Source organism: Castor canadensis, chromosome 10 (assembly GCF_047511655.1).
Source record: "Castor canadensis chromosome 10, mCasCan1.hap1v2, whole genome shotgun sequence".
NCBI lineage: Eukaryota > Metazoa > Chordata > Mammalia > Rodentia > Castoridae > Castor > Castor canadensis.
Genome location: NC_133395.1, coordinates 140,629,227 through 140,641,593, shown reverse-complemented (window position 1 = coordinate 140,641,593; position 12,367 = coordinate 140,629,227). Strand labels below are relative to the sequence as shown.

General features: G+C 38.2%; 1 protein-coding gene across 2 annotated transcripts in view; it reads right to left on the bottom strand.

The window, feature by feature from the left end:
* Thumpd3 (THUMP domain 3 tRNA guanosine methyltransferase) overlaps window positions 1-12,367 on the bottom strand; it is a 30,418-nt gene that overhangs the window by 7,518 nt on the left and 10,533 nt on the right. For both annotated transcript variants that reach the window (XM_020164583.2, XM_020164582.2), the window contains 3 exons: window positions 10,706-10,836; window positions 7,388-7,457; window positions 3,597-3,712 (listed from right to left, as the gene is read on the bottom strand). In XM_020164583.2, coding sequence (XP_020020172.1) covers window positions 3,597-3,712; window positions 7,388-7,457; window positions 10,706-10,836 — 317 coding nt within the window. The remainder of the gene's footprint in view (window positions 1-3,596; window positions 3,713-7,387; window positions 7,458-10,705; window positions 10,837-12,367) is intronic.

The following is a 12,367-nucleotide window of genomic DNA, read 5'->3' as shown; positions in this document are numbered from 1 at the left end:
TAGAAGCCACAGGCACCTGGCTTAAATTAGGAAACGTTTAAGTCCTCCCCATTAAGTCAAAGCAAACTTAAAAAACAACATAATAGTCAATACTGTATAAGCTAAAAGTTAAAGGCAAATCAAATAGCATAAATGGAGGGTTATGGTATTTAATAATTTAAAGGAGGAAAAATGCAGACTGGGCACCATGTTACATTCCTATAATCCCAGCTACTTTATAGGCAGAGATTCACAGTTTGAGACCAGGGGAAAACCAAGACCCTATCTCAAAGAACAAACTAATCTCTATGCAGGAGGCACAGGTAGGAAGATCAGGAAGATTGCAGTCTTAGACTGGCCTGAGCAAAAATCATGAGATGCCATCAGAAAAATAACTCAAAGCAAAAGGGCTGGAGGCCTGTCTCAAGTGCTAGAACACTTGCCTAGCAAGTATAAACCCTAAATTCAGAACTGCAGTTCTGACACACACACACACACACATACACATATGGGGAAAAATTTTTTTTAATGCAGTAAAAGCAATGACTAAATAATGAAAAAAGTATTGTTATGAAAATATAAATATTATAATCACAGGTATGAAAAAAATGCTAAAAACCACCATAAAATTGATAGAAATGGTGTAGAAGATAAAATATTCAGAAGCTAGGAAAGAAATAGTCTTGAAATGTTTATCAAGTTTGAAAAGATAAAATGATCATATACTAAGCCTGAAATAAAAACCTCAATAAATGAGGTTTTTATTCATCCTCATTCACAAAAATATTTTTAAAAAAATAAAAATCTTCCAACTACTTATCTCTGGTTTTTTGTTTGTTTTTTTTCCAACTACATAAAATGGTCCAGAGCCTGCTACTTCATGATGTTGTCTACAGGCTAGCAGCATCAGCATCACCCAGGAACCTGCTAGAAAACACATTCTCAAGTCCCATTCCACACCTACTAAATCAGAATGTGTATTGCAGGGATCTCCAGGCGAGTCATACATACATATATTAATATTTTAAAAGCACTATCTTAAATGACTAATTAGAGAAACAGGTATACAACCAATGACTTAGTAATAAAAATAAAATTATTAAAAAACTATAGGATATGGTCAAGAGAGTACTTAGAATAAAACCCACAGCTTGAGGGCCGGGGTGTAACTCATCTGCCTAGCATACATATGGTCCTACATTCATTCACAGCAAGGCAAAAGTAAAATGCAGTTTGAGTAAAAACTTTTAAAAGGAAACTGTCAATGTTTCCTTTTAATGATAACAACATTTTAGAAAAAAAATTTTAAAAATTGAATAGATCAAAGAAACCAAAATGCTGCCAGGAACCAGTTGCTCATACTTGTAATACTAACTACTTACTTAGACGTCTGAGATCTGGAGGACTGCAGTGAGAGCAGCCTGGGCAAACAGTATGAGACCCCGGCTACAAAATAACCTGAGCAAAACAGTGAGCACCTTTGCAGGTGTGAAGCTCTGAGTTCAAATCTCAGTTCCACACACATTAAAAACAAAAGGGCTGGGGGAATAGCTTAAGTGGTAAGAGCATCTGCCTGGCAAGCGTAAGGCCCTGAGTTCAATCCCCTGTAACACCAAAAAAAAAAAAAAAATCCAAAATGCACTAAGCATAAAACCTAAGCCAGGTGCTGGTGGCTCACACTTGTAATCCTAGCTACTCAGGAGGCAGAGATCAGGAGGATCACAATTTGAAGCCAGTCTAGGCAAGTAGTTCTTAAGACCCTATCTTGAACAAACCCATCACAAAAAAGTGCTGGTGAAGTGGCTCAAGGTGTATGCCCTTAGTTCAAACCCCAGCACTGCAAAAGTAAATAAAACAAAAAACAAAGGATAATGTATGAAAGAACAAAGCCCTAGTGAACCTAATCAAAAAAGGGAAAAACATTTGGGTGCTGGTGGCCCACACCTGTAATCCTAGCTACTCAGAAGGCGGATTGCTGTTCAAAGCCAGCCTAACAAATAGTTCATAAGGCTCTATTTCAAAAATATCCATCACAAAAAGGGCTGGCAGGGTGGCTCAAGGTGAAGGCCCAGAGTTCAGGTCTCAGTACCACAAAATAAAAAAAGAAAAAAACAAGATGAGCAAAAACAAGGGGGCAGCCAATCTATGGACATAAAGTAGCCTCAGGCATAGCATATAAGCAAGAAGTCGGAATACTTGAATAAAATGAATGCTTTTTTAAAAAACAAAACCTGATTTATCTTATAAACATAAACCTCACACTACTAAGGAAGCAGGCCAATGGTGAGACAGAAAGGATTCCTAACCTATGTGTTCAAGATGTGGAACATCTGTAAAACTTAACAAATCAGCCGACCACCATCTACTCCTGCAACTTTATTAGAGAATGAAGGTCACCCAAAGAGGAAACCAGAGAAGCAGGCTATGACGAGGACTCTGGTGAGAAAGTGTAGACCAAGTGACGTTATAACCAATTCTTCCCAGAGATGGCTAAGAACTTCCAAGGATGGTGAACAGCTGACACTGATGGTGTTACCAAATGAAATTTGGAGTCGTGGGCTACATAGATCTCAAACAATAGACAATATGTTTTCCCAGAGGCTAATGGACTTCCAAACCATGGGTATATGGTTCAGTAAGAGGGCCCTCAATAGGAACCAAACTGGCTTTGGCACCATGGTCTTGGATTTCTCAGGTTTAAGAACTGTGAGGAATAAATTTATATTAAGCTAAACACAAAGGCATAGGGTTGAAGGGCCTTGAATGTTTTGCTTAAAAAGGAAGGACAGCTATGATTGCAGCCCTTCAAATACACAGGTAAGATTTTTTTCTTTATGGATTCAAGTGGGAGAATAAAAGCAAATCTGTGGAAGGTACTGGAGAAGATTCAGTTCACTTGAAGAAATGACTAAGCTGGGTGTGGCAGTGTACACCTGTTAATACCAGCACTTGGAAGGCTGAGGCAAGAGGACTGTGGAAGTTCAAGGCCAGCTAGAGCTACCAAGCAAGTTCAACAGCAACTTGGGAGACAGTGCCAAACAAAAGACTAGCCTCAGCTCTACAATGCAAAATTCACAGCTTTCAGGCAGAGTGATTGGATGACTTAAACTAGATAGTAGGCCATTGGTCAGGATCTCCTTTTGGACATTTAGAGATTATGGGGATGGCTTTCAGGTCTCTTTCAACTCAGAACTTTTTAAGTGCCAAATAACAGAGAAAGGCTAAATAAGCTAGTATTTTTACATGATGGAATATTACATAGCCATAAAAACAGACTGCAAAAACAAAAGTATTTTAAAATTTATGAAGTTGAAATGAGCACTGCAAAAAAAAAAAAAAAAAAAAAAGTCAGTAGACTAGTCCACTATTTGGGGTGGGGGGAAGATATAAAAATAAGGAAAGAAAAAGGGAAGATGGAAATAAAAAGTTGCAGTAGACCAGGGAAATCATAGTTAAACAATGTCTTTAAAATATACGTTATTATCAAAAAACTTAAAATTTAAATTGAATCTCACTGTTCATTTTGATTATAATGATATCATGACACAATGGGTTTACTAAAATCAGTATGAAAAGTGATTATCTAAAAGATGCTATAAAATGATTTAAAATTTTACCCTTCTTTAATTTGGTTCTTGGTCAATAAAGATGAGATGTTATTTGCTGTTCTTTTCACAGCCAGTGGATTATTGTCACCAGCAATATGGTAACAGTTAGACCATTCAGTAGCTCCCTAAAAGATAAAGAGTATTTATTAAAATAGGTAATAAAACACAAAAAAAAGATTAAAGGGAAAGTTATTTCAAGCAATTGTCAGAAAATGAGACAATCCAATCCAGGGCTTTTCTAAATGGCAAAACAATGTATGTTATTTACTTTGCCATTCCTCTGCTGGAAATGACCTCCTGTTCTTTCTGTTTGCTCAACTCCTATCCAGTTTTCAAGATCCAGCTCAAGTGACATACACTCTGTGATATCAACCCAGCTCTCCTAGCTGTCTGTCATCTCTTCCTCCAAAAGCACTCTGTGCACACCTCTGCCACTTACTGTATCTCTGCCTGTCTACCTTCAAACTAACTTAGGAACTCCTTCAAGACAGGTCCAGTATTTTATTCAATCCTCACTTAGCAATGTGCCTGGCACAATTATAGTCTCTAAATAAACATGGTTTAAAAAAACAAAACAAAACAAAAACTAACCAAGTGGAATTAACCAAAAGTACACCCTTTTGGATTGTGAGGATTATATAATCTGAAGTATTGGGATATTTGAGTACTTCAAAATAAAATGCAATTTGCTCTGTATGATAAACTCTTGAATTATAACCACCATACTCCTAAAAGGATTTTGTAGTTTTATATCAAAAACATATCAGAAGAACATAAATACAAAGCTATGACATGTCATTTATGGAATGAGGTGACTTGCTATCCTATGCCCGACAATACGTTGTGCTGATTAGTAGGTTTCTGACAAAAAAGCAGAAAAAGCTCCTACCTGACTGGTAATAAGGAATACCACTTCCTTTGTGAATAGGAATGTACCTCCCATAGTGCCTTATAACTTTTTATTTTACCCAGACACTTCAGGGTGATGACATTTTCTAGTCTATACTACTACAATGACTTCAAACAAAAAGGATGTTACGGTATGCCAGAACTTGAGAGGGCAAAGATGTAGAAGGAACCTACAAAATATAATGAAAGTCTCAAGTGACTGTGACTCTTCAACATTATTTTTTAACATACTCAGATTTTCTGCTCAGAAGGAGCTGAATTTTATAGTACTTCTAAGTTTATTTTGTTGATGGTGCTGACATTTGAAGTCGGGACCTCATGCTTGCTAGGTAGTGCTCCACCACTTGAGACACATCCCGCTCCTTTTTTGCTTTACTTATTGTTTAGACAGGGTCTTACATTTTTGGCTGGGGCCAGCCTCAGACCAGAAGTGCCTTGAATAGCTAGGAATATAGGTAAAAACCACCACAACCAGCTTGGTGGTTGAGATGGGAGTCTCCCTAACCTTTTGCTCCTGATATCCACCTCGTGAGCAGCTGGGATAATAGGCATGTGCCACCATACCCGGCACATGTTTTAAAGTATTCTAGGTAAGAATTTCATACTTTGGTGAACAAATCTGTATATATACCTTGTCAACTCCTTATGTTACAAACCATCTGACTGGGATCCTTTTGCTCTATCCAGATAGAAATCATGGGAAGGTGAGGAGAAGCCCCTCTAGTTATTCCAGGACCTTGCATGTTAAAAGCTCACCAAAGGTAGGCAAGACCATTCAAGAGAAAGCCATTACTGAAGCATGATGTTGAGGGAACAGAAGGATGTCTCTGGCTGCTCACAAAGTGAGTTGAACACCCTGCTTATAATAGCCAGAAAGGGGAAGGGAAGGTACCCCTCATGTTTGCACCAATCCTGGTACAATCTGTTATGCAAATAAAAAACTGTTTATACCAATCACAGGTCTTTTGTTGGGCCAAAGTGCCTATTTTATTGTGGCAACAGTCCAGTACAAATTGCTTCCTGGGGCAGCACTTTCTAGAGCTGGAATCCTGCTTTGGGTGTCGGCATGAGGGCATTCCAGCTGCCTGGCTGGCTGTCCTTCACTCAAGACAGTTGGGGTCCTGGAGAAGGGTCATGCAGCTGTCAAGGAGTTAAATCTCCCCAGCAACCAAAATTTCAGCACAGTTAAAGAAAAAAAAATTTTCAGAAAGGTGCTAACAATAAAGGCTTATTAGTAGCAATGCATAACAGTATTTAATGCTGCTCTCACAATGCTTAACTTCTATCCTAGTGCCCCAAGGAGAGATGGGTCCCTACCATCTGTTTTACTTTCACAATTTTATTCATTTTGGTTATATATCAGCTTAGGTTTTTCCTACAATGGCAGTCTCATATCTACTTTTACATGGAAATGGCTCATTTCAATTTTCTTATCTCTCTTTTTGATTCTTTATATCTGTTATGTGTTTCTTGACATTTAGTAGCCTTACTTAGTATTTCATAGACATACCAATGGCTTAATGCTACAGAACACCACTATTTTGTTCCCTAATTATCTTGACCACAACTTGGTTTTCTCTGTGCAGGTCTCCTTGAGCAGAGTAGCATAACATAATCATGTAGACTACTATGATTTTCTTCTTGGATTTTTTTTGTGTGTATGTGTGGAACTAGGGTTTCAACTCAGGGCCTTTTTTTGTTTGTTTGTTTCTTTGCTTTAATTTTTTTTTTGTTTTATTATTCATATGTGCATACAAGGCTTTGGTCATTTCTCCCCCCTGTCCCCACCCCCTCCCTTACCCGCCACTCTGCCTCCACCCTCTCCCCCCCACCCCCTCAATACCCAGCAGAAACTATTTTGCCCTTATTTCTAATTTTGTTGTAGAGAGATCAACTCAGGGCTTTGTGTTTGCAAAGCAGGCATTATACTGCTTAAGCCATACTTTCAGTCTAGTTTTGTTCTGGTTATTTTGGAGATCGGGGTCTAGTAAAGTATTTGCCCAAAAAACCATGATCCTCCTGATCTCAGCCTACCAAGTAGCTACAATCACAGCGTGAGCCAGGAAGTGCCTGGCTTCATTCTTGGATTTTAATTCCCAGATCACAGATGTCATTTCTAATTACTCTGGGTCATTTTCCCCTTTGTGGGATGCTGGGGACTTGCTCATCTGTCCAGTTTCTGCCTACTCATAGAATCTGTGGGATCTCCCTACAGTTTCTTCTGTGAAAGAAATTACTATGTTTCACACAAATTTAAATGATTTTACTGGTAGCTCCCTCTTCAAAATCATTTATAAATGCAAATATACTGATTCAAAATTCTACTGTTAAACGTCACAGTAAATTTGAAAACTATGTAAGAACATTTGGTATACAGCTTTGTTAGATTTAAAAAAAAAAAAAAAAAAAGAGTAAAATAAAAATCATAGGTTCCCTCCCCTCCCCTCCCCTCCCCTCCCATCCCATCCCATGCTAGGCAAAGCACTCTACCATTGTGTTCTGCCCCCAGAGGTTCTCCTTTACAAAACTATACTTGCTCCCTCCAGAAATCTAAATAGATTGAACAGTATGATCTCATCACAAGATGAAAACACCTTCCTGCGGTTTCTGCGCATGCTCTCCATTTCCCTTTGCCTTTCAATCTCCTGCCTGCTGCTATAGGAAGGCGCTTTCTCTGTCCCAGGGCACAGCCATTACTGTCAGTCCTATGGCACTCAGTCATGTGAAATAACAGGTTGGACTCTGCACAGAGTTCTAACTTAACTATTGTTATCTCCTTTAAAACTCTTAGATCCACTGACTCAACCTTGGTGGTTTCATTATGTCTTATTTGCCCAGCATGCCTAGAATATTCTGAATGTATCAGCTAAAAACTAAAGAAATGTTTTTACCTCTATTGGTATGGCCCCTGTTCCACACATTGGATCAATTATTATATCAGTAGGTTGAGGTGCACAGAGCCTGGAGGAAAAAAAAAAAAAAACATACCCTGTATGAAGAGACTCAACCAAAAGCTGTAACAATTCCTGAAGCTATTAGAGCAAAGAACTAATACTAGTATGAAGGATCACCAATCTACAGTTATTTTAAAAATAAATTTGTGGCAGGGCATGGTGATGCACACCTGTAATTCCAGCACTCAGGAGGCTGAGGCAGGAGGATTTCAAGTTCAACTCAGCCTGGACTACATAACAAGTTCCAGGCCAGACTGTATTACACACCAAAACCCTGTCTTAAAAATAATGAATCAGGGCTAGTGGCATGGCTCAAAAGGTAGAGTGTCTGCTTAGGGCAAGGCCTTAAGCTTAAACCCCAGTACTGCCAAAAACCAAAGCAACAACAATGACAAAATAAATAAATAAAAATTTGTAGCTAGAGATGTAATGAAGTGATACAATGCTTGCCTAGCAAGCACAAGGCCTTGGGTTTGATCCCCAGCACTATAAATTTGTGGCTAGGTATGGTGGGTCATACCTATAATCCCAGCATTCTAGAGGCAAAGACAGAATGATTGAGAATTCAAGGGCAGCCTGGGCTACAAAGTGAGACCCCCATTTCAAAAAATTGATAAAAAAAAACGGGGGGGGGGGTGCTGGTAGAGTGGCTCAAATGGTAGAGTACTCAAGTGTAAGGCCCTGAATTCAAACCCCAGTACAGCAAAAATGTAAATAAACTTGTAATTATATAATTATATGCTGTCTTTATATTCTAGCACTTGAAAAAAAATCTAAAGGTCTCCTTGACTATCATCCAAAATTTGATTTCATTCCCACATGAAATTTAGCTTTTAGACCTTTTAAAATCAATGCACACATCTATATTGTTAAATTTTAAAAACCCTCAAACATCTCAAGTAAAACATGTATGAGTTTACTAGTACTTAGACATTTAGTAGTCCTTTCCTTGTGAACTGGTAATAACCTCAACATAAAAATATTGCTCTACTTTGCACACTTAGTATTTGACCATCAAGGATTTAAACTCCCTCCATGCATTATTTCATTGACTCCTATTAACAACCCTGTTAGACAGGTTACTATTATTCTTCTCATTGTACAGATAAACTGATGCAAAAAAAACCCACTGTTTTTCTCCAGGAACACAAAACTAGTAGGTGAAGGAGTCAGGATTAGAGGATCAATGGCTTAAATGTTATCTCCTCTATATAGTATCACATGTTCAGACAAGTCACGAGGTTTCTTCTTCCTTCTCTTGTCCTAATCTTTCCATATTCTGTTATAGTACTTACTACATGCATGCTAATTATGTCCTCACAAGACAATTCTCAGGAATTAACACTATTCTTATTCTAACAGGCATATAGCTCTGCCTCCTTGTGCCTATAACAGATTCCTTGACAACCATCTTGGGGAAGTAAGCCACTGCTGATGGGTTAGGGGTAGGCTTTTTTTTTGTAATGAAAGTGACAGTAAGTTTATTAGGAGAAAAGTGCACTTTTAATAGATTGAAAGCAGGTCATCTCTAGACCAGTGGTAGATACTTTATCAAAACTGTGTCACTCGAATCCTTTCTTCTAGGAATTTGTGTGAGCTGATTGTTTGAAATTGGAAATATATAAATTTAGATGAGGGCAACCAGGTGCACAGATGAGCAGAGATAAGAGCCCACAGGCTCTCAAGACAGAGAAAATAGCTGCCTAGGTTTCTGGTGGTTTCTCAAGATTGGTTCCTATCCTTCTTGAGAAATGGCTTTCAGTTTTTCTGTCAATTTCTGCAAGATTTCTCATCTTTCCAATAACTACCCTGTTCTCCCCACCCCCACAATCATCACTTTTTTTTTAAAGTAACTATTTTACTTTGATTTCTAACATTTGCACCCAAAATAACTCTCTGTATCCCTGCTTCAACAATAATGCCTAGTATTCAATGATAAATGTTTGTTAAAATATTAGGAAATTTTCCTTAACCAAATGGACCTGGTTTTCTATTATTGTCATTGAGTTAGTAGCTTCCAATTGTGCTGAATGATGACTTCATAGGTGAGAAGGATAAAAAGGAAGCAAAGGTAGGAAGGGAAGAAAGTACAAGTACCATCCTACCATGATCTGCCAGGCAGTGTATGGCAAAGTTTATGACAGGTGTTTTGCATATGTTTCAGCATTCAATCCTCACATTCAATCTTTTAAATCTTACATAATACCAACCCACTTTGCATTTTTGAAATCAGTATCTTAAAGAGATAAACTTGTGCAAGTGTAGAAGGAAGCACCCAGTAAAAGGCAGATTGGCAAACGAGAGGGAAAATGAGGTCCTGAACTCTGAAAGGTGAAAATTCCAGTATGATTCCTAGGTAGCTATGAGTATATTTGAAAATATGAGTAAGCACTGGGTGTGGTGGCACACGCCTGCAATCCTAGCATTGGGAGGCTGAGGCAAGATAGTGAATTCCAGGCTAGTATGGGCTACATAGTGAGACCCTGTCTCAAAAATAAAAAATAAATAAACAAAAGCTCTCTTTTCACTTATACATTATACACATTTTAAAAATCTATGTTTTAGATCAAGCATAGTGCCTCACACCTATAATCCAAGCTACTCAGGAAGCACAGATCAGGAGGATCCAGGTTTGAGGCTACCCCGGGCAAAATGCTAGCAAGATTCCATCTCAACAATTAAGCCAGGCGTGGTGGTGGTGTGTCTGTAATCCCAGGTACTTGGCAGGTATAAGTAGGAGAATGTTGTTCTAAGCTGGCCAGGGCAAAAAACTCAAGAGCATATCTGAAAAATAACTACAACAAAAGGTATGCTGCGTGTGGCTCAAGTGGTAGAGCACTGTCTAAGAACTGCAAGGCCCTTGGCTCAAGCTCTAGTATTGCCAAAAAAAAAAAAAAAAAAAAAAAAAAATCTGTACTTTCATCTGCCTCACTGCACAGAAATGAAGCACACCAAAATTTTCTATTTCCCAACACACAGTATCTCCTTTCTAAACAGAACTGTAGCTACCCCATTCGAGAGGCAGAAAAAAACTCTTCTGATTTTTAAATCAAGAAAACTAAGGCATTAAAGGATATCTTCAGGATCACTAGCAGTGTACATTGGATATAGGGAAAGAAATAGATCAGCAGCTTTTTAATCCTATTCTTTATCCACTTGATTCCAACACAGTAACTTACTAAAATAACTAAGTGTTTTGAAGGGAAGAGTCAAAGTGATGTTTTAATCTGGACAGCACAGAAACCATTCTCTTACCTGAGCATCCCATAGGCAAGCGTTGATCTAAGAGTTGTAGGTCCAAAATGTGTGATGTTTCTTCGGTGGAGACTCTCCTCAGTTAGTGCAATGCCCACAATGACTTCACTATCACGGATATTCAAGAGAACCTATGGGGAAGTTAAAGACAATGATGAAAGAAAATAGTTTTAGGATTGTTCAAAATGCACTTATTACTAAGACTTTTATTTATTTGTTTGAGACAGGGTCTTGCTATGTAGCGCAGGTTGGCCTCAAACTTGCAATCCTCCTGTCTTGGCCTCCCAAGTGCTGAGATTATAGGCGTGTACCAGTATCCCCAGTTTACTAAGACTTTTTATTGGAGGCTTAAAAAAACCCTTTTTTATTGAGGTATACTTTGCATGCACTAAGGTGCACAAATCTTAAGTGTATAACCCAGTGTTTTTACCTCTGTGTATACTATGTAAACACCACCCAAAGATATGGAGTATTTCCAGCACTCTAGGAGGTTCCTGGTCAATTCTAACCCAAGGTAATCATTAATCTGATCCTACTACCATGAATTAGTTTTGCCATTTTTTGAACTTCACATAGATAAGCATAGTATATACTGTTTTTCATTTAATTTTAAAATCTATTTTATTCTTCTCATTCATTATATTTAAAAGCCTGCTTTAAACAGATTCTCCACCCCCTAATTTTTATAATACAAACATTTTGAAGGCTTATGTTTTTTTTAAATACATATTTTTAAATTCCTAACTCTTTTGGGAAAAATTCCAAGCACATAGAACTGCGACAAGACTGCTGGCATAATGAACTCCTAAATATACCTTTTATCCACAATCACCAACTGTGCACTTGCCATGTTTGCTTTTCATCTACTGTTTTCTTTGTATTTCCTTTTTTTAGGTTTTTTTTGGGGGTGGGTTTAAACTCAGGGCCTTGCATTTAATAGTTCACAGTGCTCTGCCATGTGAACCATTATCTTTAGCCCTTTTTGCTTTAGGTTATTTTTCAGATATGGTCTTGAGTTTTGCCTAGGGCAGCCTGATCCAGAATATTCCTATCTATGGCCTCCATATAGCTGGGATGACAGACGTATGCCAACATACTCACAGCTTATTGGTTGAGATGGGGTCTTGATACCTTTTTGCCTGGGCTTCTGGTCTTTACCTCCCAAGTAGATGGGATTACAGTTGTGAGCCTCTGTGCTCGGCCTTAGTACTTTTAAAAACTTGACTCAAGTAATAATGTCTATGGCAGGACAATTTATTTTTGGATCTAGTTACAGTTCTCCTAACATACAATTGAACTATTTGACTAAAAATAAAAATAAAAATAAATAAAATGCTCCCTATCTTCCATCTAAAATTTCCTCATGGGCTAGTAGAGTGGTTCAAGTGGTAGAGCCCCTGCCTAGCAAGTGTGCCCTGAGTTCAAACCCCAGAACCACACAAAAAAAAAAAAAAAAAAAAAAAAAAATGGGTGCCAGTGGCTCACATCTGTAATTTTAGCTACCTGAAAGGCAGAGATCAGGATTTCTGTTTGAGGCCAGCCCTGGCAAATAGTTCACAAGATCCTATCTCAAAAAAACTCAATAGGAATAAAAGGACTGGTGGAGTGCCTCAAGTGGTAGAGTCCCTGCCTAGCAAGCATGAGGCTCTGAGTTTAAACCCT